General features: G+C 49.5%; 1 protein-coding gene across 2 annotated transcripts in view; it reads right to left on the bottom strand.

The window, feature by feature from the left end:
* The window catches only part of MTR (5-methyltetrahydrofolate-homocysteine methyltransferase), a 188,203-nt gene that overhangs the window by 143,399 nt on the left and 20,845 nt on the right, over positions 1 to 23,959 (bottom strand). For both annotated transcript variants that reach the window (XM_075339442.1, XM_075339443.1), the window contains 3 exons: positions 22,849 to 22,955; positions 18,584 to 18,643; positions 528 to 622 (listed from right to left, as the gene is read on the bottom strand). In XM_075339442.1, the coding sequence (XP_075195557.1) occupies positions 528 to 622; positions 18,584 to 18,643; positions 22,849 to 22,955 (262 nt within the window). The remainder of the gene's footprint in view (positions 1 to 527; positions 623 to 18,583; positions 18,644 to 22,848; positions 22,956 to 23,959) is intronic.

Raw genomic sequence — 23,959 nt, 5'->3', positions numbered from 1 at the left:
TAGGTTTAAACAGTGATTGCACATCATTATCTATTCCACATTGGCGCTGCAGTATTTATGAAATTTTTTGACTAAGTTTAAAATAAGGCAATATTAGAAACCTCACTCTGATATTGGCACCTGTATGAGTTGTAGACTGTAATCCGGCAGCAAGGGCCCTCTCCTTAATGCACTTTATATTTGTATGTAAACTCTTTCACTTGTACAGAACCACAGAAGCAATGATGCTCAAAAATAAATAATAATAATAATAATAACCGAAGCACAAAGAAACTCACTTCTACTGAACTTTGTTAGCCTTTATAGGAAACACTATACACACAATATGTGACTTGTGCCAAAATTCTGGAGAAAAACAAAATCTTGCAAATATTTTTCTTTTTTAGATATTTTGCACAAAAATTTGCATCCCTTTAAGCATTATGCTTTAAAGTGATTAATAAACAAAAAAGAACTTTAATAAGAAAGAAATCCCTGTAAGATCTGGAATGTAATAAATATAAAAGCACAAATAAAGGTTCCCTTACCACAACGGCTCAGGGTGAGACACGCTAGTTACAAAGGCTTCTCCTGTTTGGCCAGAAAGTGTTCGCCCACTTTTGTCGACAATGGTCCCAGAAATCTACAAAGGTTAGTTTAAAAAATAAATACGTTTAATAGGGAAAAAAAAAATCTATTTAAAAAAAGTGAAGCGCGCAAAGCACAGCTCTGTTTTCAAAAGAAAAAATTAATCGCCTACTCAAGGAGTATATTTGGCATATATAGAGGCAAATGCAACAGCAGGAGGAATTGCTAAACTTAAGAGCAGAGTGCATACTGTGCCTTTATGATCTACAACGCCTATCTGCCACAATTATCGTCTTCCTACACAAAAGTCATTGAATCAGGCGAAAATGCAGATTTTTCGTCTGTGAATAAGTGAAAATATTCTGTCTCTTACCCAATGGTTAGCCTGCATATTTACCATACAATACATATTTGCCATACAAGAAATTTATACACCTAGATATGTGAATCCCTGACTGATACTGTGCAATATGAGAGACCTGAAACACTTCCATCAAAACTCCTTTTTAATAAAACATTCTAAATATACTGCTCATAAAAATAAAGGGAACACTAAAATACCATTTTGTTGTTTAAGTGTTCCGTTTATGTTTTTGAGAAGTATATATTTGTGGCTTAGTGTAAGTATATTGCAATACTCCCCAATCACCATCCTCGCCAGTTCCCAGCGCTGTTCCTACCATCTGCAAACTCAGGATTTCAATTCCCATTCGCTGGATCACATTGGGGTGTGTGTGTGAACCAGAATTCGCTTCTATAAATGTGACTGTATTTAGCCTCATTCTATGGAGAGTCGGATCTGATCCGGCAAGTTGGAATTGTAGTAAAGTGAGTTAGAAGAGAACCGGAAAAGCGCTGGAAACCAGGGAAGATGGCGATCAGTGAGTATTTAAAGGGAACCTGTCACCTAGAATATGTGTTCTAACCTATCAGCAGACGCACCTAATTACACCTCCCTATCCATCCCTGTGCTGTAAAATTGTATAATATGAAGTAATAAGAAGGGAATTTTGTTTACTTACCGTAAATTCCTTTTCTTCTAGCTCCTATTGGGAGACCCAGCCCATTGGGTGTATAGCTTCTGCCTCCGGAGGCCACACAAAGTATTACACTTTAAAAAGTGTAACCCCTCCCCTCTGCCTATACACCCTCCCGTGGATCACGGGCTCCTCAGTTTTGGTGCAAAAACAGGAAGGAGAAAACTTATAAATTGGTCTAGGGTAAATGCAATCCGAAGGATGTTCGGAGAACTGAAAACCATGAACCAAAAGAACAATTCAACATGAACAACATGTGTACACAAAAGAACAACCAGCCCGAAGGGTACAGGGGCGGGTGCTGGGTCTCCCAATAGGAGCTAGAAGAAAAGGAATTTACGGTAAGTAAACAAAATTCCCTTCTTCTTTGTCGCTCCATTGGGAGACCCAGACCATTGGGACGTCCAAGAGCAGTCCCTGGGTGGGTAAAAGAATACCTCAATAAAAAAGAGCCGAAAAACGGCCCCCTCTTACAGGTGGGCAACCGCCGCCTGAAGGACTCGCCCACCTAGACTGGCGTCTGCCGAAGCATAGGTATGCACTTGATAGTGTTTCGTGAAAGTGTGCAGACTCGACCACGTAGCTGCCTGACACACCTGCAGAGCCGTAGCCCGGTGCCGCAATGCCCAGGACGCACCCACGGCTCTGGTAGAATGGGCTTTCAGCCCTGAAGGAAGCGGAAGCCCAGAAGAACGGTAGGCTTCGAGAATCGGTTCCTTGATCCACCGAGCCAAGGTTGACTTGGAAGCCTGCGAGCCCTTACGCTGGCCAGCGACAAGGACAAAGAGCGCATCTGAACGACGCAGGGGCGCCGTGCGAGACACGTAGAGCCGAAGTGCTCTCACAAGATCCAAAGAGTGCAAATCCTTTTCACACTGGTGAATTGGATTAGGGCAAAATGAAGGCAAGGAGATATCCTGATTGAGATGAAAAGGGGATACCACCTTAGGGAGAAATTCCGGGACCGGACGCAGAACCACCTTATCCTGGTGAAACACCAGGAAGGGGGCTTTGCATGACAGCGCTGCAAGCTCAGACACTCTCCGAAGTGATGTGACTGCCACTAGGAAGGCCACCTTCTGCGAAAGACGTGATAGAGAGACATCCCGCAGCGGCTCGAAAGGTGGTTTCTGAAGAGCCGTTAGCACCCTGTTAAGATCCCAGGGTTCCAGCGGACGCTTGTAAGGCGGGACTATGTGGCAAACTCCCTGCAGGAACGTGCGGACCTGCGGAAGCCTGGCTAGACGCTTTTGAAAAAACACGGAGAGCGCCGATACTTGGCCCTTGAGAGAGCCGAGTGACAAACCCTTGTCCATTCCGGATTGAAGGAATGAAAGAAAAGTGGGTAAGGCAAACGGCCATGGAGGAAAACCGTTATTAGCGCACCAGGATAGGAAGATTTGCCAAGACCTATAATAGATCTTGGCGGACGTAAACTTCCTGGCCTGTCTCATGGTGGCAATGACATCCTGAGATAACCCTGAAGACGCTAGGAGCCAGGACTCAATGGCCACACAGTCAGGTTGAGGGCCACAGAATTCAGATGGAAAAACGGGCCTTGTGACAGCAAGTCTGGGCGGTCTGGAAGCGCCCACGGTTGACCCACCGTGAGATGCCACAGATCCGGGTACCACGACCGCCTCGGCCAGTCTGGAGCGACGAGAATGGCGCGACGGCAGTCCGACCTGATCTTGCGTAGCACTCTGGGCAGCATCGCCAGAGGAGGAAACACATAAGGCAGTCGAAACTGCGACCAATCTTGAACTAACGCGTCCGCTGCCAGAGCTCTGTGATCCTGAGACCGTGCCATGAATGCCGGGACTTTGTTGTTGTGCCGTGACGCCATGAGATCGACGTCCGGCGTTCCCCAGCGGCGACAGATCTCTCGAAACACGTCTGGGTGCAGAGACCATTCCCCCGCGTCCATGCCCTGACGACTGAGAAAATCTGCTTCCCAGTTTTCTACGCCCGGGATGTGAACTGCGGAGATGGTGGAGGCTGTGGCCTCCACCCACTGCAGAATCCGTCGGACTTCCTGGAAGGCTTGACTATTGCGAGTGCCGCCCTGGTGGTTGATGTATGCGACGGCAGTGGCGTTGTCCGACTGGATATGGATCTGCTTGCCCTCCAGCCACCGATGAAAAGCCAATAGGGCTAGATACACTGCTCTTATCTCCAGAATATTGATCTGAAGGGATGACTATCGGAGTCCAGGTTCCCTGAGCCCTGTGGTGGAGAAAAACCGCTCGCCAACCTGACAGGCTTGCGTCTGTGGTGACCACAGCCCAGGTTGGGGGTAGGAAGGATTTTCCCTGCGCCAGAGAATTGGGAAGGAGCCACCACTGAAGTGACGTCTTGGTTGCAAGGGAAAGAGAGACTTTCCTGTCGAGGGAAGCCGTACTCCTGTCCCATTTGCGGAGAATGTCCCATTGGAGTGGCCGAAGATGGAATTGCGCGAACAGGACTGCCTCTATAGCTGCCACCATCTTCCCCAGGAAGTGCATGAGGCGCCTTAAGGGGTGTGACGGACTCCGAAGAAGGGATTGCACCCCTGCCTGCAGAGAAAGCTGTTTGTCGCTCGGAAGCTTGACTAACGCTTGCTGGGTATGAAACTCCATCCCAAGGTACGTCAGTGATTGGGTCGGTGTCAACTTGGATTTTGGGAAGTTGATGATCCACCCGAACCGCTGGAGAGTCGCCAGAGCGACAGATAGGCTTTGTTGACACGCCACCCGAGACGGGGCCCTGACTAGGAGATCGTCCAAGTAGGGAATCACCGAGTGGCCCTGAGAATGCAGGAGCGCCACAACGGATGCCATGACTTTGGTGAAAACCCGTGGGGCTGTCGCCAAGCCGAAAGGCAATGCCACGAACTGGAGGTGTTCTTCCCCGATGGCAAAACGGAGGAAACGTTGATGTTCGGGTGCGATCGGCACGTGGAGATAAGCATCCTTGATGTCGATCGATGCTAGGAAGTCTCCTTGTGACATCGAGGCGATGACCGAGCGGAGAGATTCCATCCGGAACCGTCTGGTTCTCACATGTCTGTTGAGTAGCTTGAGGTCCAGAACGGGACGGAATGACCCGTCCTTTTTTGGCACCACGAACAAGTTGGAGTAAAATCCGCGACCACGTTCCTGAAGGGGAACGAGGATCACAACTCCTTCCATCTTTAGAGCTGAAAAAGTGCGTCGGCCTGAGCGGGGGGCGGAGAGGTTCTGAAGAAACGAGCCGCAGGACGAGAGCTGAACTCTATCCTGTAACCATGAGACAGAATGTCTCTCACCCATCGGTCTTGAACATGTGGCCACCAGGCGTCGCCAAAGCGGGAGAGCCTGCCACCGACCGAGGATGCGGCCAGGGGAGGCCGAGAGTCATGAGGAAGCCGTCTTGGAGGCAGTGCCTCCTGCGGCCTTTTGTGGGCGAGACTTGGATCGCCACGCATAGGAGTTCCTCTGGCCTTTCTCCGGCCTGTTGGACGAAGAGGATTGGGACGTGGCGGAGGGACGACAGGACCGAAATCTCGGTTGAATCTTTCTCTGTTGAGGTCTCTTAGGTTTGGCCTGGGGTAAGGAGGAATCATTTGCTTTGGATTCCTTAATAATCTCATCCAATCGTTCGCCAAACAAACGGTCGCCAGAAAACGGCAACCCGGTTAAGAACCTCTTGGAAGCCGAGTCTGCCTTCCATTCGCGCAGCCACATGGCCCTGCGGACTGCCACAGAGTTAGCGGATGCTACAGCCGTACGGCTAGCCGAGTCCAGGACGGCGTTCATGGCGTAGGACGAAAAGGCTGACGCCTGAGAGGTCAAAGACGCAACTTGCGGAGCAGAATTACGTGTGACAGCATTAATCTCAGTCAGACAAGCCGAGATAGCTTGGAGTGCCCACACGGCTGCAAAGGCCGGGGCAAAAGACGCGCCCGTGGCCTCATAGATGGACTTCACCAGGAGCTCTATCTGTCTGTCAGTGGCATCCTTTAGGGATGAGCCATCTGCAACCGACACCACGGATCTAGCCGCCAATCTGGAGACTGGAGGATCCACCTTGGGACAGTGAGCCCAACCCTTAACGACTTCCGATAGGAAGGGGTAACGCGTGTCAGTGAGGCGTTTAGCAAAGCGCTTGTCCGGGACCGCTCTGGGCTTCTGGACAGCATCCCTGAAGTTAGAGTGATCAAAAAACGTATTGAGTGTACGTTTGGGGAACCGAAACTGGTGTTTCTCCTGCTGAGACGCCGACTCCTCTACAGGAGGGGGCAGGGGAGAGAGATCCAACACCTGGTTGATGGACGAGATAAGATCATTTACTAAGGCGTCCCCCTCAGGTGTATCAAGGTTAAGGGCGACGTCAGGGTCAGAGCCCTGAGCTGTGATGTCCGCCTCGTCCTCCAGAGAGTCCTCAAGCTGTGATCCCGAGCAGCGAGAGGAAGTCGGGGAAGAGTCCCAGCGAGCCCGCTTAGCCGGTCTAGGACTGCGGTCCGGGCAGGAGTCCTCCGCCTGAGACCGAGGGGCCAACCTGGGAGCGCGCTGCGGCGCGGACCGAGAGGGGCCCGGAGGCGACGAGCTAACAGGGGCCGGGGCCTGAGAAAGGTCCGTTCTGGACTGCAAAGCCTCTAGCAGCTTAGAAGACCATTTGTCCATAGACTGTGCAATGGATTGAGAAAGTGAGTTAGAGAGTTTCTCAGCAAAAGAGGCGAACTCTGTCCCTGCAGCCTGGTCAGGGGGAGCAGGGGGGTCTACATGAGCCGAGGGGCCCACCAGTGTCCGAGGCTCCGGCAGAGCAAGCGAAACAGGTGTCGAGCAGTGCTCACAGTGAGGGTAGGTGGAACCCGCAGGTAACATAGCCCCACAAGAGGTACAGGCCGCAAAAAAACCCTGTGCCTTAGCAGCCTTGCTCCTTGTGGACGACATGCTGTTGTCTCCTAGGAGAGAGATCACTGAGGGTATATGGGCAAGGGGTTCACAGCCCGACCGAACAGATATATATATATATATATATATATATGTATATACGTATCTATTCCGGCACCCTAGGGGGACCAGCACCGGGTGGCCGGTGTGGCTTACCGACCGCTAACGAGCGGAGTGTGTCCTCCAGATTCCCTGCCTTGGATCCCCCGGAGCTGCAGAGCTGTTCACTGAGAATCCTCCACCGGCAGTATGCCAAAAAATGGCTGCCGGAGCTCTCAGGGGAGGAGTGGAGCCGTGGGCGGCGCCAGTAAAGTGCGGGAATCTGGGGTCCCCACAGTGATCAGTGAGGGGGGAGGAAAACATGCAGGATGCTTCAGCCCTCACATCCAACGTCAGGTCGGTAATCCCGCCCTTACCCCTGACAGGCAGGCCCGGGGGCGGGATTTTTGCGACTAGGCCGCGATGAAGCTGGGGACTAAATTTGAGACCGCGCCCGACAAGCAGGCACGGTCGGCGCGGAAGTCCACCGGCCTCCTCAATTCAGCAGATGCCGCGGTTTCCGGGAAGAAGGTGCGCTCCCTGCACAGTCCCCTATGGGGACACAGAGTACCTTTGAGTTGCAAGGCCCGGTCCCTGAGGTTGAAGAGGCTCCGGTCCGGCAGGTTCCCACAGGGGCTGCGGATGGAGCACGGTCCCAGTAACTGGATGACCGCTCAGGATCCCACTTCTCCCAGAGCCGCATAAGGGATGGTGAAGGAGACGGCATGTGGCTCCAGCCTCTGTACCCGCAATGGGTACTTCAACCTTAACAACACCGCCGACGTAGTGGGGTGAGAAGGGAACCTGCCGGGAGCCCCGTGGGGGCGCTCTTTTCTTCCAACCGACATAACTAAGTATGAGAATGCATGAGTGCATGTGTGCCTCCTTCCACACAAAGCATAAAAACTGAGGAGCCAGTGATCCACGGGAGGGTGTATAGGCAGAGGGGAGGGATTACACTTTTTAAGTGTAATACTTTGTGTGGCCTCCGGAGGCAGAAGCTATACACCCAATGGAGCGACAAAGAAAATACGTTTTCTTACCTTCAAATTTCTTATGTAAATAGCAGGGTATTTGGTCCCATGGGCGGCGCCTTGCCCTATGGACATCTGCATACTTTCCGTGGTATCACGCCCCTGTGGATACCATGTAGTCCCATAAGCGACGTCCCCGTCGGTCATTCTATCCTGCACACATTGCGGCAGGCTTCTTTTCCGGGTGTTCACTCGCCAGCTTCAGACAGTGCGCGTCTGAAACTGACAAGGTAAACGTTTTTTATTACTTTCATATTATACAATTTTACAGCACAGGGATGGGTAGGGAGGTGTAATTAGGGCACACATGCGTCTGCTGATAGGTGAGAACGCATATTCTAGGTGACAGGTTCCCTTTAATACTACACCATGCACACATTTAGAAAGATTTGGGGAATAAAACTTTTGTCAAGAGTTCTTCTTTATCTTGCCCTGTGCTGTTTGTTAGAAATACAGGAAAGAAGGGAATTTTGTTTACTTACCGTAAATTCCTTTTCTTCTAGCTCCAATTGGGAGACCCAGACAGTGGGTGTATAGCTACTGCCTCTGGAGGCCGCACAAAGAACTACACTTAAAAGTGTAAGGCCCCTCCCCTTCTGGCTATACACCCTCCCGTAGGAGTACGGATTCCTCAGTTTTAGTACCAAAGCAAGAAGGAGGAAAGCCAATAACAGTTTCAAAAACAAATTCAATCCGATAACAAGATCGGAGAACTTAAGAAACAACATGAACAACATGTGCACCCGAAAAACGAAACCCTAAGAACAAATAGGGCGGGTGCTGGGTCTCCCAATTGGAGCTAGAAGAAAAGGAATTTACGGTAAGTAAACAAAATTCCCTTCTTCTTTTTCGCTCCTAATTGGGAGACCCAGACAGTGGGACGTCCAAAAGCAGTCCCTGGGTGGGTAAAAAGATACCACATGAACGGGCTGTCAGACAGCCTCTTCCTACAGGTGGGCCACCGCCGCCTGAAGGACCTGTCTACCTAGGCTGGCATCTGCCGAAGCGTAGGTATGCACTTGATAGTGTTTGGTAAACGTGTGCAGACTCGACCAGGTAGCCGCCTGGCACACTTGCTGAGCCGTAGCCTGATGCCGCAATGCCCAGGACGCACCCACGGCTCTGGTAGAATGGGCCTTCAGTCCAGATGGAATCGGAAGCCCAGCAGAACGGTATGTGTGAAGAATTGGTTCCTTGATCCACCGCGCCAGGGTGGATTTGGAAGCTTGCGATCCCTTATGCTGACCAGCGACTAGGACAAAGAGCGCAACAGAACGGCGTAGAGACGCCGTGCGAGAAATGTAAATCCTGAGTGCTCTCACCAGGTCCAACAGATGTAAACCCTTTTCAAATTGGTGAACTGGATGCGGACACAAAGATGGCAAAGTGATATCCTGATTGAGATGAAAGGAAGAAACCACCTTGGGAGAAAACTCTGGAATTGGACGCAGTACTACCTTGTCTTGGTGAAACACCAGGAAGGGAGATTTGCAAGATAACGCCGCTAGCTCGGACACTCTTCGAAGAGACGTGACCGCCACAAGAAAAACTACCTTTTGTGAAAGCCGAGAAAGGGGAACCTCTTTCAAAGGCTCGAAAGGCGGCTTCTGGAGAGCAATGAGAACCTTGTTAGCGACAAACCTTTTTCCAACCCAGACTGCAGGAAGGAAAGAAAAATTGGCAATGCAAATGGCCAGGGAGAAAACCCTTGAGCCAAGCACCACGCTAAGAATATCTTCCACGTCCTGTGATAGATCTTAGCTGAGGATGGTTTTCTAGCCTGTCTCATTGTGGCAACAACTTCATGAGATAAACCTGAGGCCGCTAGGATCCAGGACTCAATGGCCACACAGTCAGGTTCAGGGCCGCAGAATTCAGATGGAAAAACGGCCCTTGAGACAGCAAATCTGGACGGTTTGGTAGTGTCCACGGTTGGCCTACCGTGAGATGCCACAGATCCGGGTACCACGACCTTCTTGGCCAATCTGGAGCGACGAGTATGGCTCGATGGCAGTCGGACTTGATTTTCCGGAGAACTCTGGGTAACAATGCTAGAGGTGGGAACACATAGGGGAGTCGGAATTGCGACCAATCCTGAACCAAGGCGTCTGCCGCCAGCGCTCGGTGATCGTGAGACCGTGCCATGAAAACTGGGACCTTGTTGTTGTGCCGTGACGCCATCAGATCGACGTCCGGCGTCCCCCAGCGGCAACAGATCTGCTGAAACACGTCCGGGTGAAGGGACCATTCTCCTGCGTCCATGCCCTGGCGACTGAGAAAGTCTGCTTCCCAGTTTTCCACGCCTGGGATGTGAACTGCGGATATGGTGGGCGCTCTGCTTTCCACCCACGTCAAAATCCGCTGGACTTCTTGAAAAGCTTGGCGACTGCGTGTTCCCCCTTGGTGGTTGATGTACGCCACCGCCGTGGAATTGTCCGACTGAATCCGAATCTGCTTGCCTTCCAGCCATTGTTGGAAGGCTCGCAGGGCAAGATAGATTGCTCTGATTTCCAGAACATTGATCTGCAGGGTGGACTCTTCCTGAGTCCACGTCCCCTGAGCCCTGTGGTGGAGAAACACCGCTCCCCACCCTGATAGGCTCGCATCCGTCGTGACCACTGCCCAGGACGGGGGAAGGAACGACTTTCCCTGTGACAATGAGGTGGGGAGAAGCCACCAACGCAGAGAGTCCTTGGCAGTCTGAGAGAGGGAGACAGTCCTGTCGAGGGACGTCGATTTCCCATCCCATTGGCGTAGAATGTCCCATTGTAGAGGGCGCAGATGAAACTGCGCGAACGGGACTGCCTCCATTGCTGCTACCATCTTTCCTAGGAAATGCATGAGGCGCCTCAGTGAGTGCGACTGGCTCTGAAGGAGAGATTGCACTCCAGTCCGTAGCGAGCACTGCTTGTTCAGTGGAAGCCTCACTATCGCTGAGAGAGTATGAAACTCCATGCCAAGATAAGTCAGAGATTGGGTCGGGGTTAGATGAGACTTTGGAAAGTTGATAATCCACCCGAAACTCTGGAGAGTGTCTAGTGCCACCTTCAGACTGTGTTGGCATGCCTCTTGAGAGGGTGCCTTTATAAGCAGGTCGTCTAGATACGGGATGACCGAGTGACCCTGCGAGTGCAGAACAGCTACTACTGCTGCCATGACTTTGGTGAAGACCCGGGGGGCTGTTGCCAGACCGAAAGGTAACGCTACGAACTGTAGGTGTTCGTCGTGTATGACGAAGCGTAGGAAACGCTGATGCTCTGGTGCAATCGGCACGTGGAGATACGCATCTTTGATATCTATTGATGCTAGAAAATCTCCTTGAGACATTGAGGCTATGACGGAGCGTAGGGATTCCATCCGGAACCTCCTGACTTTTACGTGTCTGTTGAGCAACTTTAGATCCAGGACGGGTCGATACGATCCGTCCTTTTTTGGGACCACAAACAGATTGGAGTAAAAACCGTGACCTTGTTCCTGAAGAGGGACGGAGGTCACCACTCCTTCCGCCTTTAGAGCGGCCACCGCCTGCAACAGAGCATCGGCTCGGTCTGGTGGTGGAGAAGTTCTGAAGAAACGAGTTGGCGGACGAGAACTGAACTCTATCCTGTACCCGTGAGACAGAATATCCCTCACCCAACGGTCTTTGACGCGTGACAGCCAAATGTCGCCAAAGTGGGAAAGCCTCCCACCGACCGCGGGTGTGGGAATCGGAGACCGCAAGTCAGGAGGACGCCGTCTTGGCAACGGTTCCTCCGGCTGTCCTTTTTGGGCGTGACTGAGACCTCCAAGAATCTGAGCGTCTCTGGTCTTTTTGAGTCTTTTTTGACGGGGCGAATTGGGACCTGCCCGGTCCTCGAAAGGACCGATAACCAGACTGACCCTTCCTCTGTTGGGGTTTGTTTTGTCTGTGTTGCGGTAAGGATGAGTCCTTACCCTTGGAGTGTTTGATGATTTCATCCAAACGCTCTCCAAACAATCGGTCACGAGAAAAAGGCAAATTGGTTAAGCACTTCTTGGAATGAGAATCTGCTTTCCAATGTCTCAACCACAGGGCCCTACGCAAAACAACGGAGTTGGCTGACGCCACTGCCGTGCGGCTTGTAGCGTCAAGAACAGCATTAATCGCGTACGACGCGAATGCCGCCATTTGCGAGGTCAATGGTGCTACCTGCGGGGCAAATGCACGTGTGACTGAGTCGACTCGCGCAAGCCCGGCTGAGATAGCTTGGAGTGCCCATACGGCCGCAAAAGAAGGCGCTAACGACGCTCCAATCGCTTCATAGATGGATTTCAGCCAGAGCTCCATCTGCCTGTCAGTGGCATCTTTAAGTGCCGCTCCATCTTCAACTGCAACCAAGGATCTAGCTGCAAGCCTGGAAATTGGAGGATCCACTTTTGGACACTGGGTCCAACCCTTGACCACTTCAGGGGGAAAAGGGTAGCGTGTATCTTTAAGCCGTTTAGGAAAACGCCTTTCAGGATAAGCGTGGGGTTTCTGGATTGCGTCTCTAAAGTCAGCGTGGTCCAGAAAAGTGCTTAATGTACGCTTAGGGTATCTGAAATGGATTCTCTCGTGCTGCGAAGCTGACTCCTCTACAAGAGGAGCTGGTGGGGAAATATTTAACATCTTATTGATGTTAAATATAAGATCATTTACTATGGCGTCACCATCTGGTGTATCTAGATTGAGAGCGGTCCCAGGATCAGAATCCTGATCAGTTACGTCCGCCTCATCACCCATAGATTCATCTCGCTGGGATCCTGACCATTGAGATGAATGTGAAGGCCTGTCATAGCGAGCCCGCTTAGGCTGCCCGGGGCCATCGTCCGAGTCAGAGTCTTCACCCTGAGGTGTAGATGCCCGTCCCGGAGCTTGGAGCTGAGGGGGACCAGGGGGCAATGATTGCACAGTGTCCGTGGCCTGAAGTACAGGCCTAGCTCGCAATGTGTCAAGAATTTGTGACATAGTGAGAGACATTCTGTCAGCAAAAGCTGCAAACTCAGTTCCTGTCACCTGGACAGCATTCACAGGTGGTACACCCTGGGTCACGTCCAGCAGAGGTCCCGACTGTGCAAGCGCCGCAGGGGCCGAGCACTGCACACAATGGGGGTCCGTGGAGCCTGCCGGTAGAAAAGTCCCACATGCGGTGCAGGAAGCATATAATGTCTGTGCCTTGGCACCCTTGCGTTTTACGGACGACATGCTGCTGGCTCTCTGCAATGTGAGAGAGTCTATAGCCAAAGGGCGACCAGCGCTATGTAATACCAAGTATTTGTAGAAACAAAATACTAAGAATACTACTGGCACAAGAGGGGGTGAGCCCTGAGGGCTGCTTACCGCCCGCTGAATAGCGGGTAAGAGGCGCAGAATTCCTTGTCTGGGTCTCCCCGGCTCCCCTCTGCAGCTCAGCGTGTCAGCAGGAATGGCTGCCGGCGTCTGTGGAGAGGGGCGGTCCGTGGGAGTTCCCAAACAAAAGTGCGGGAAACAGTGTCCCCTCTGTGCCTATTGTGAGGGCTGGAGTGTGTAAAAACGACTCCAGCCCTCAGCGCTGATGCACTGACCAGCGTCCCGCCCCTCTCCTGACTGGCAGGTCTGGGGGCGGGAACGAACGGAAGCAGGCCGCAAAAGCCGGGGACTCGAGTTATCAGCGCGGCCGCCGTAAAAGCGCGGGCCGCGCTGAAGTCCCCGGCGCACCACAAGTGCCAGCCGCGCCGCAGTCCCAGCGGCCGGCGTGACCGTTCCCAGAAGTGGCCAGCGTCCCGCCCCTCTCCTGACTGGCAGGTCTGGGGGCGGGAACGAACGGAAGCAGGCCGCAAAAGCCGGGGACTCGAGTTATCAGCGCGGCCGCCGTAAAAGCGCGGGCCGCGCTGAAGTCCCCGGCGCACCACAAGTGCCAGCCGCGCCGCAGTCCCAGCGGCCGGCGCGACCGATTCCTAGAAGTGTGCCTGCTTCAGCGAAGCTGAATGAGGCCATGGCACAAGCGCCGTAGCGCTGATGTCCCCCGGCGCACTACAACACCCAGCATGCTGCGGTGTGAGCGCCAAATGCACGGGGACACAGAGTACCTTGAGGAAGCAGGGCCATGTCCCTGATGTACTCCGCTCCATCCAGCATCTTCTCCAGGGGCTGTAGATGGAGCACGGTCTCAGTGCCTGGAGACCAGTAAATCCCACTTCACCCAGAGCCCTGTAAAAAGGGATGGGGAAGGAATCAGCATGTGGGCTCCTGCCGCCGTACCCGCAATGGGTACCTCAACCTTACAAACACCTCCGACATACAGTGGGGTGAGAAGGGAGCATGCTGGGAGCCCTGTATGGGCCCTCTTTTCTTCCATCCGACAAAGTCAGCAGCTGCTGCTGACTAAAAACAATGGAGCTATGCGTGCGTGTCTGACCTCCTGCGCACAAAGCTAAAAACTGAGGAATCCGTACTCCTACGGGAGGGTGTATAGCCAGAAGGGGAGGGGCCTTACACTTTTAAGTGTAGTTCTTTGTGCGGCCTCCAGAGGCAGTAGCTATACACCCACTGTCTGGGTCTCCCAATTAGGAGCGAAAAAGAAAGCAGAAATGTGATAAGTGACACAGAGGTAATTTTACTTCTTTTTAGAAAGTGTTTATGCATTCTTATATCCAATAATATTCTTCTTAATGTAGCGGTGAGCCGGTGTTTTTCTGTAATTTTAGATGCTGATCTTATGTAAGTGACAAGTGTTTATATTTATATACTATATAATGACTATTTGTATTTTTTGCATATATGACTTGCAATAGCAGTCAGTGCAGAGCTGAAAACTAAGACAGATTGATACAACGCAATTGTCCGAACTACTATTTGTAGACCCATGGTTTCCGCATAGGTACAACAGCCTACATGGATCTCTTATGGAGAAGGGTGACAAAACAAAGTAATTTCAAAACTTTATATAGAGTTAAATACTTAAAGGGATTGTCCAGTTTCTAGAGAAAAAAACCACGTCATACAATATGTAATAAAAATGTCATGTAAAACAAAAAAAATTGTACTTGCTTCTTTTTGTGCTGCCAGCCCACAATTACCAGCATGTTATTGCTGCAGCCAATGAGTAGCCATTATATTCTGGACTAAGAGTTCAGACGGGAGTCGCAATTTTTGGGTCAGTCAATTCGGCAAATTATGTTTATTACTGGTTTCATGTGTTCATACCCATTGCAAGAGCATCTTGCTGTTACATATACAATTCTGCTCGATTTAATGGACCAGGATAGTGAATGCAGCAATTTTTGCTGGTCCGTGTGGCAAACTGCTTGTGTCCACTGGCACATAGGTTATTATTAAGGTGCTGACCGATGTGCACACATTCAGCACACTGACTGAAAATATGTCCCCCTGAAGAAGACCTAAGCGGCTTCATGGCTCAGCAAGAAGCATTGACACCAGTAGTGTGGACTGATTAGCTGCAGCAGTCACATCCTGGCAGCTTGTACACAAAAACTGGTGGTGGCTGCAGGAGCATCAGAAGAAAGAAAAGGTGAATAGAATATAATAATATTTATTAATTTATATAGTGCTAACAGATTCCGCAGCACTTTACATACATCAGGAACACTGTCCCCATTGGGGCTCACAATCTAAGGTCCCTATCTGTATGTCTTTGGAGTGTGGGAGGAAAAGGGAGTACCCAGAGGAAACCCACACAAACACGGGGAGAACATACAAACTGCTTGCTGATGTTGTCCTTGGTGGGATTTAAACCCAGGACCCCAGCGATGCAAGACTGCAGTGCTAACCACTGAGCCGCAGTGCCACCCAATATATAGTTTATTTTTTCAGTTTTTTAGCTCTTTATACATCTTTTTCTTAGCAACTAGAACCTTTAATGCACAATTGACTGCATTATATAAAGTCTGATGATGTCTCTACACTATATGCATTTAGACATTTATAATCTACACTAGAAGGTGGCCCGATTCTATGCATCGGGTATTCTAGAATTTACGTATTGTGTAGTTCATGTATGATTTTTGTTTATATATATATATATATATATATATATATATATATATATATATATATATATATATATATATATATATATATATATATATATATATAGAGAGATGTTGTTGTCTGTAGTTACCAAGCGTTTGTGTAGGCGCTGTACATGTTCTGGGTGTTGTCTGGGTGTGACGGGGGGTGAGAGCGGTGTTGTATGTGTGTTGCGTTGTTTGTGGAGCGCTGTGTGTCTGTAGCGTTGTGTGTGTGTTGCGCGGTTTGTGTGTGTGTGGTGTGTTTTGGGGGGAGGTATGTTTTGAGCAATGTGTGTGTTGTGCGGTATGTGCGTATATTTGTGTGTGCCGCGGTGTTTGTGTGTTGGGTGTTGTGTGTGTGCAGCGTTGTCTGTGTGTGTGGGTGTCTGTGTAGGGCAGTTGTTTGTGGTTCCCAGTGTGTGTGTGTGTGTGTGTGTGGTGTGTTGTGCAGTGCGCGCGCGTGTGTGTGTGTGTGTGTGTGTGTGTGTGTGTGTGTGTGTGTGTGTGTGCATCAGCCTCTCTTCTCTCAGCCTACCTCTCCCAGCCTCCCTCCTCCCAGCCTCCCTCAGCATCAGCCTCCCTCTCCCAGCCTCCCCAGCATCAGCCTCCGCCAGCATCAGCCTCTCTCCTTCCAGCCTCCTCCAGCATCAGCCTCCCTCTCCCAGCCTCCGTCCTCCCAGCCTTCCCCAGCATCAGCTTTCCCCTCCCAGCCTCCCTCAGCATCAGCCTTCCCCAGCATCAGCCTCTCTCCTCCCAGCCTCAGCCTCTCTCCTTCCAGCCTCCCCCAGCATCAGCCTCTCTCCTTCCAGCTTCCCTCAGCATCAGCCTCCCCTTCCCAGCCTTCCCCAGGATCAGCCTCTCTCCTCCCAGCCTCCTTCCTCCCAGCCTCCCTCAGCATCAGCCTTCTGCTCCCAGTCTCCCCCAGCATCAGCCTCCCCATGCATCAGCCTCCACCAGCATCAGCCTCCACCAGCATCAGCCTCTCTCCTTCCAGCCTCTCTCCTTCCAGCCTCCCCCAGCATCAGCCTCCCCTTCCCAGCCTTCCCCAGGATCAGCCTCTCTCCTCCCAGCCTCCTTCCTCCCAGCCTCCCTCTCCCAGCCTCCCTCAGCATCAGCCTTCCGCTCCCAGTCTCCCCCAGCATCAGCCTCCCCAAGCATCAGCCTCCACCAGCATCAGCCTCTCTCCTTCCAGCCTCCCCCAGCATCAGCCTCTCTCCTTCCAGCCTCCCTCAGCATCAGCCTCCCGTTCCCAGCCTTCCCCAGGATCAGCCTCTCTCCTCCCAGCCTCCTTCCTCCCAGCCTCCCTCAGCATCAGCCTTCCCCTCCCAGTCTCCCCCAGCATCAGCCTCCCCAAGCATCAGCCTCCACCAGCATTAGCCTCTCTCCTTCCAGCCTCCCCCAGCATCAGCCTCCCCATGCATCAGCCTCCACCAGCATCAGCCTCTCTCCTTCCAGCCTCTCTCCTTCCAGCCTCCCCCAGCATCAGCCTCCCCTTCCCAGCCTTCCCCAGGATCAGCCTCTCTCCTCCCAGCCTCCTTCCTCCCAGCCTCCCTCTCCCAGCCTCCCTCAGCATCAGCCTTCCGCTCCCAGCCTCCCCAAGCATCAGCCTCCACCAGCATCAGCCTCCCTCGTCCCAGCCTCCCCCTCCCAGCCTCCCCCAGCATCAGCCTCTCTCCTCCCAGCCTTCCCCATGATCAGCCTCTCTGCTCCCAGCCTCCTCCAGCACGCCGTGCTCCTCTGCCGACACTCACACACCCGATCGCATCCACTCTCACACACCCGATCGCATCCACTCACACACACCCGATCGCATCCACTCACACACACCCGATCGCATCCACTCACACACACCCGATCGCATCCACTCACACACACCCGATCGCATCCACTCACACACACCCGATCGCATCCACTCACACACACCCGATCGCATCCACTCACACACACCCGATCGCATACACTCACACACACAGACACTGACGATATCGCACATACGCGCTTATACTCACAACATCCGGGGATATCACATGCTTCTGGCCATGTGATCCTCCGGCAGGTCCTGGAAGATCACAACAGCACAGTATCGCCGCCGAGAAGCAAGCGATATCCCAGGATGTTGTGAGTATGTGGATGCGATGTGATGTGTGTGTGTGAGTGAGTGTGATCTGATTTGTGTGTGTGTGTGTGCTGTTATGTGTGTGCTGTTATGTGTGTGCTGTTATGTGTGTGCTGTTATGTGTGTGCTGTTATGTGTGTGCTGTTATGTGTGTGCTGTTATGTGTGTGCTGTTATGTGTGTGCTGTTATGTGTGTGCTGTTATGTGTGTGCTGTTATGTGTGTGTATTTTCCGCCGCTGCAGGACCTTGATGTGTGGATGCGATGTGATGTGTGTGTGAGGTGTGTATGAGAGTGAGTGTGAGCCGGTGTACACTGTTAACTATGATACACATCGGGTAACTAAGGGACCTTAGTTACCCGATGTGTATAATGGTTACCAGCTTTCACGGCCTCCGTGAAGATCCCAGCATCGCAAGGTTATGTGTGGCGCTGCTGGGATCCTGACGGAGCCGGTGTAGAAGCAAGCGATATCCCAGCATGTTGTGATGTGTGAGGTGTGTGTGAGAGTGAGTGTGAGAGTGAGTGTGATCTGATGTGTGTGTGTGTACTCACCTGGGAATCGGGGCTCCGTGTCAGTTGGGCCAGAGCGAGCGTGCATTGCGTGAGGGGGGCGGGGCCTGCAGAGAGCCGGGGCGAGAGGCCAATCCGTGTGGGGGGGCGGGGCCATGGCGAGCCCAGCGGCCAATCAGCTTTGTGTCACCGTAAGGACACAATTTCGGAGCATGACAGACAGACAGACAGACAGACAGACAGACAGACAGACAGACAGACAGACAGACAGACAGACAGACAGAATAAGGCAATTATATATATAGATATCAAATAAACATGTCTGAGAATGTGATCAAATCCTGGCTGTAATACTCACAAATATAGGTCTAGGCTTGTAATCCTCTTCAAACAATTTCTGGATTGCAAAGAGAGCGGCCTGTAGAAATAACACAATCATTTTAGGGCACACAGCTCGCCAGTCTGTCTTACCTTAAAGTATGTTAAGTAAATTGAATAGATCTTAAAGGGATATTCTCAAGTTGTGTCTTGAGCAGCATATACTGTAACTCTGAAGTCTCCTAATTCCTACATACTGTGGTGTTGGGGACAGCACTCATCATTAGGTACCAGGTCTAGTCAGTAGCTTCTGCTTGCTACTGTGACACCTGGTCATTGTTATCACTTTATTTACACAGAGATAACAGGGCCCTTGAACAAGCCCTTGTTCAAGGGGGATATTAGGACAACTGCTCTGGAAACTGCTGGAGGACTGTGATTTTGCAGGACTGATAAATTACAATGAACTGGAGAGAGGTGACTTGGATTTCAACTATTGTCATGAAAAGTAGCTACTGAGCAAACTCAGCCAGGCACTGGTGGTTGATCTCCTAGGAAACAAGCTGTGCACTATGTACGAAAAAAGCTCTTAAATCACGAAAATGACACCAGATAGCAAAAACAAAGTCAAATTTTATTTTAATTCTGCCGAACTATACCAATTTAGTAATATAAGAATACCCCTCTAATGGGAACAAGGTCATCTAATCACCTGTGGGGAGGTGCGGTTCGATGGGCATCGCTGGCCTTGACCAGGCACCTCCTCTAGCCTTGTGATCGCTGTCCTCCATCAAGCTTCACGTGCATGACACATTAGCCACACAGTGTTCTCCTTTGTGCTCCTGCGCATGCGCAATTCTCTCTGCCCTGCTGAGAGCAGATCAAAGTTTTGTAGAGCGAAGGCGCAAGCGTTCTTTGACCTTTCCTCATACCTGCGCATTACAGTGATTTGGTCTGGCCAAAACAGGTCAGAGAGAAGTTGCCATGAGCAGGAGCGTAATGGAGGACCCTGTGTGGCTGACAGACTGAGAACTGCGATCGCAAGAATAAAGAAAGGTGCCAGGTCAAGACCAATAGACACACATCGGAGAGGCCTGGACCACCCAGCAGGTGAATAGGTGATAGGTTCCCTTTAAGGTCCATAATAAAACACAAACAAAACAAATGCGTTTAAAGCTTATAGAATTGTTTATTTCAAGCGTACCTAAACTTTTATGCATCTTTGTTATATTCTGCAGGTACTTTACATGCCTGCATATTGACGAAGTACAGGACCTGAGACAACCACCGATCGCTTAAACCCAACAGAAAAGTGTGCAGCAGGGGAGCCAGGCTCCTGCCTTATAGAGTGCACAAAACGGAGTCTGGATTCAATAGAAAGCTTATGACTTACAATTGAATCCATATTCTGTCCTGTACTATTGCTCAGGCAGGGGCTGTGCTTTGCTGCCTCTCATGCTTCACTACCTTTCTTCTGTCTTGAGGGATTGATGGTTGTCTCAGGACCGATAACCAATTGATATGCAGACATGGGAAGCACCTGCAAAATAGAACAAAAACGCATAAAAGTTTAGTTACTTTACTGTTTAATGTCTATGAGATGACGGTTGATCACTTGGGGATCCAGTATTGAGCCCTTAGGAATCAGACATTTGTCACCTATAGCAGCACAATGAAGCCACAGTGCCTTAGGCTATGTGCGCACGCTGCGTTTTTTTGACGTTGCGTTTTTGGCCACTAAAAACGAACAAAAACGCCTAAAAACGCACCCACGGCAAAATCGCGCAAAAAACGCATGTATTTTTACCACGTTTTGGTGAGTTTTTCTGCGTTTTTCCAATGCATTGCATGGGTGGGAAAATGCAGAAAAACGCAGGAAAGAATTGACATGTCCATTTTTTTTCTAAGCTCAAAATCGCAGCTTAAAAAAAAAAAGTTGTGGGCGGACAGCAAAAATGAAAACTCAGACTTTGCTGTGGAAGCAAAGTCATGCAGTTTTGAGCCCAAAAACGCACAAAAACACCGCGAAAAAACGCACTGTGTGCACATTGCCTTACAGTAATGCACAACTTTCTGTATGAAGCAGTCTGTGGGGAACTGAAGCACACATTTTGTTTGGTATGAAATGGCAGGCAAGTTCCATTCAGGCTCATACGGGCCTTTTTTTTTTTTTAATCAGATACTAACATTTAGAATTTGTTGTTTATAGACTCTGTATCATACTACCTACTTCTAATATAGAAACAAAAAAAGTAATATTCACAGTCCAATCAGTCTTATATCAGTTACCTTTTCTGGAGACATGTCGGCAATGTTAAAGTTTTGTAAATCTTTTTTTTTTAAGTGAATATTGCTTCTTTATATAAAGATCTATAAACAAATTGATCAGCATCACATAGGTAAATTGACATTTCTGCATGTATACAGTAGTGTGAAAGATGGCCACAACAAACAGTAGATAAACTTCGGTATTCCCTCAAATGTAAACGGATGTATTACTTGACAAAATCTGTTTTATTGCTCTTATTATGGGAATTCAAATCTCCACAAACTGATTTAATGATTTAACAATTAGGGCATCAATACTAAAGTCCTAAAAAATCCCTTCATACCTTGGAAATCCTTTTTCCATTCATAGTCCCAATGTACAGTATGTAAAATGAACATTAAAGGGAACCAGTCACCAGGAATTTCGTATACAAGCTAAAGCCACTGCTATACTGGCACTATCAGGCTGATTCTATACATACCTGTAGTGGTCAGCTCGGATGTATAGGTTTTGAAATCCAAGAAAGTGAAGTTTGTAAAATGAGCAGCTTCTTGAGTGACAGCAGCTGAGGAGCAGATAATATATTCAGAGTTATCCCCTCCCCCTGTAAGAATTAGCATAAGTATTATACAAACGACTCACTTTGTCTAGCAGGACCTGTGGTGAGGTCATACCTATGTGACCTGAATCCAGCTTTGGTGGCTGAGGCCCCGCCCCTTCTGGTCACCTGGGTATGACCTCACCACAGGTCCTGCTAGACAAAGTGAATCGTTTGTATACTACTTATGCTAATTCTAACAGGGGGAGGGGATAACTATGAATATATCTGCTCCAGTGCAACTGTCACTCAAGAAGCTGCTCATTTTACAAACTTGACTTTCCTGGATTTCAAAACCTAAACATCCGAGCTGACCACTACAGGTATGTAGAGAATCAGCCTGATAGTGCCAGTATAGCAGTGGCTTTAGCTTATATGACTGGTTCCCTTTAAAGCAACTTTGTACCAAGTCTTGATGAAAACCTTTGTTTCTACGTACAGCTATTCAGGCCTACATGTCACACAGGGACAGACCACAAACTACTCCTTGCTATTCTACCAAATATACAAAGGCGGTAAGGGAGTGGGACAGCAGGATCAGGACAATCAGTTTTTATTTATTTCAGATGCAATGGAAAAAAATTAAAAAAGTAAAAAAAAAAACTGCAGTCATAAAGCAGCAAATTTAGGGGTTTATTTTAGGTTTCACCATCATTCACTAGAGATTGTATATCTGCATGCAAAAACCAGTGACATTTATTTCAGAATAGAAAAATGCTCATGTAGGATATAACAGCATTATAGTTCTTCTGGCCACTTCCCCCACTGCCCCAGATACTGACTATGAGATATACAGGACATGTACAAGTTGGTATCTCGTGCACATTGGACACGTTGCACCATCATCATGTACTCGGTGAAAGGTTAAGTTCAACAGGTTCAAACATCCACATGGCTTATCTGCTGCATAGGAAAAATGAAGCAAAAAACCCACAAAACAGTCTGTAATGCTTCATTAGGAAAAACATGAATATTTATTTTGGAATTTTATTGACAATTTCTATAATTAAACAATTAGTTTCAGATTCTGTTATTTAAGAAAAAAACATAAGTGGCGCCCAAGGGGTTAATTTTTGCTGATCAAATGGCTGAAAATGCTTATGCAACCTTGATTTGATGAATGCAGTTTTCTCATAATAGACATTTGTCACTGATCCACGAGCAACACTCATCAGTACTATGGAGGACCCAAGTCCAAAGCGCACCCACATATTTGCAACACCTCTGCTTTCATCCAAGACTGGTATACATCTGTCCACAGGTTGTGAGTGGTTTACTGCAATGGAGCTAGCCTGCAATGCCAGACACAACCAGTGGACATGTGCGGTGCCGAGTCTGGAGAAAAATAGACGTGTTTCTAATATTTGACAGCCCCTTTTAAAGCACACAATAATCCGGACAACACAGCTCCTCTTTACATAAAGTGTTTGACACTTACTTTGGCATTAGCAGTATCAAAAATAGTTTCCACCAGTAAAATGTCAACCCCACCATCCAAAAGACCTTTTGCTTGTTCTGCGTAAGCGTCCACAAGCTCGTCAAACGCTGGAAAACAAAAAGAAATATACGATGAAAGAGACCAATAAAAAAGGGCCACTTACACTGTTACAAAACAGTCAGTATAATATATAAATGATGACACGGGTGAGTCTTTGTAGGCCACTTGCAGTTTAGACACCTCGTTCTGTAGATTTCCTACTTGAGTAGCGTTGGCTGTGGCAGCAAAGCTTGAATCAGGCATTACAATGTCATCTAGGAAAAACTAACCCTGGATGCAATGCTATGGAGACCATTGAAAAATAGGTGCAGGGGTATTCTCACATTTGGAAGTTATCTTCTTGTTCATGTTATAGGAGATAATTTACTGATTGCTGGGGATCCGAACACTAAACCTCCCAACCAAACTCAAGAACCAAGGTGCTGAAGAGCCCTAGGAGGATTGAACAGAGATCAATCATGTGCGCTGCCGCTCCATTCATTCTTATTGGAGTGCTGAAGACCAAATAAGCACATCACTTGGTAATCTCTAACAGTAACACTAAAGGTAATGTCATTTCCCCAAACTCTATTAATCTGCAGATATGGGGTTAATCTGCAGATTAATAGTGTTTTAAAGCTACGGACGGCCTGGCTACCAAGAAGAAATGAACGTTATTCCTTCCAGAATCCAGTTTTCAGTCATAAAAGCTGCAGTTGATGAAGCTTCAGTCACCCGCCGCTCAGTACATAGTGTTCATCACAGACTGACCCACAGACAGCCGCATCCACCTCACACCCGGCTCTCTCACACCACAAATGTCCTTGATATAGACCACTGTTTGCTGAAACGCTGGACTTTTTCTTGCCGGACCAAAATAAAATATTTCACTTATTCGATCAAGATCTTCTCTATCATCATTTCAGTGCGGAGGTTTCTATCTGTATTAGGCCAGCAGTGTGGTCCTTTCTTCAAACATGAAGATGAAGAGCAGTAGTGCTGGTGTTCCTTCAAGAATTACAGCCATCGCTCACTATGAACTGAGTGGAAACTGAAGCCTTACCTCTATGAC

Source organism: Anomaloglossus baeobatrachus, chromosome 3 (assembly GCF_048569485.1).
Source record: "Anomaloglossus baeobatrachus isolate aAnoBae1 chromosome 3, aAnoBae1.hap1, whole genome shotgun sequence".
In the NCBI taxonomy this organism is placed as follows: domain Eukaryota; kingdom Metazoa; phylum Chordata; class Amphibia; order Anura; family Aromobatidae; genus Anomaloglossus; species Anomaloglossus baeobatrachus.
The sequence above is the reverse complement of the archived record's forward strand: the minus strand, read 5'-3'. Positions and strand labels throughout refer to the sequence as shown.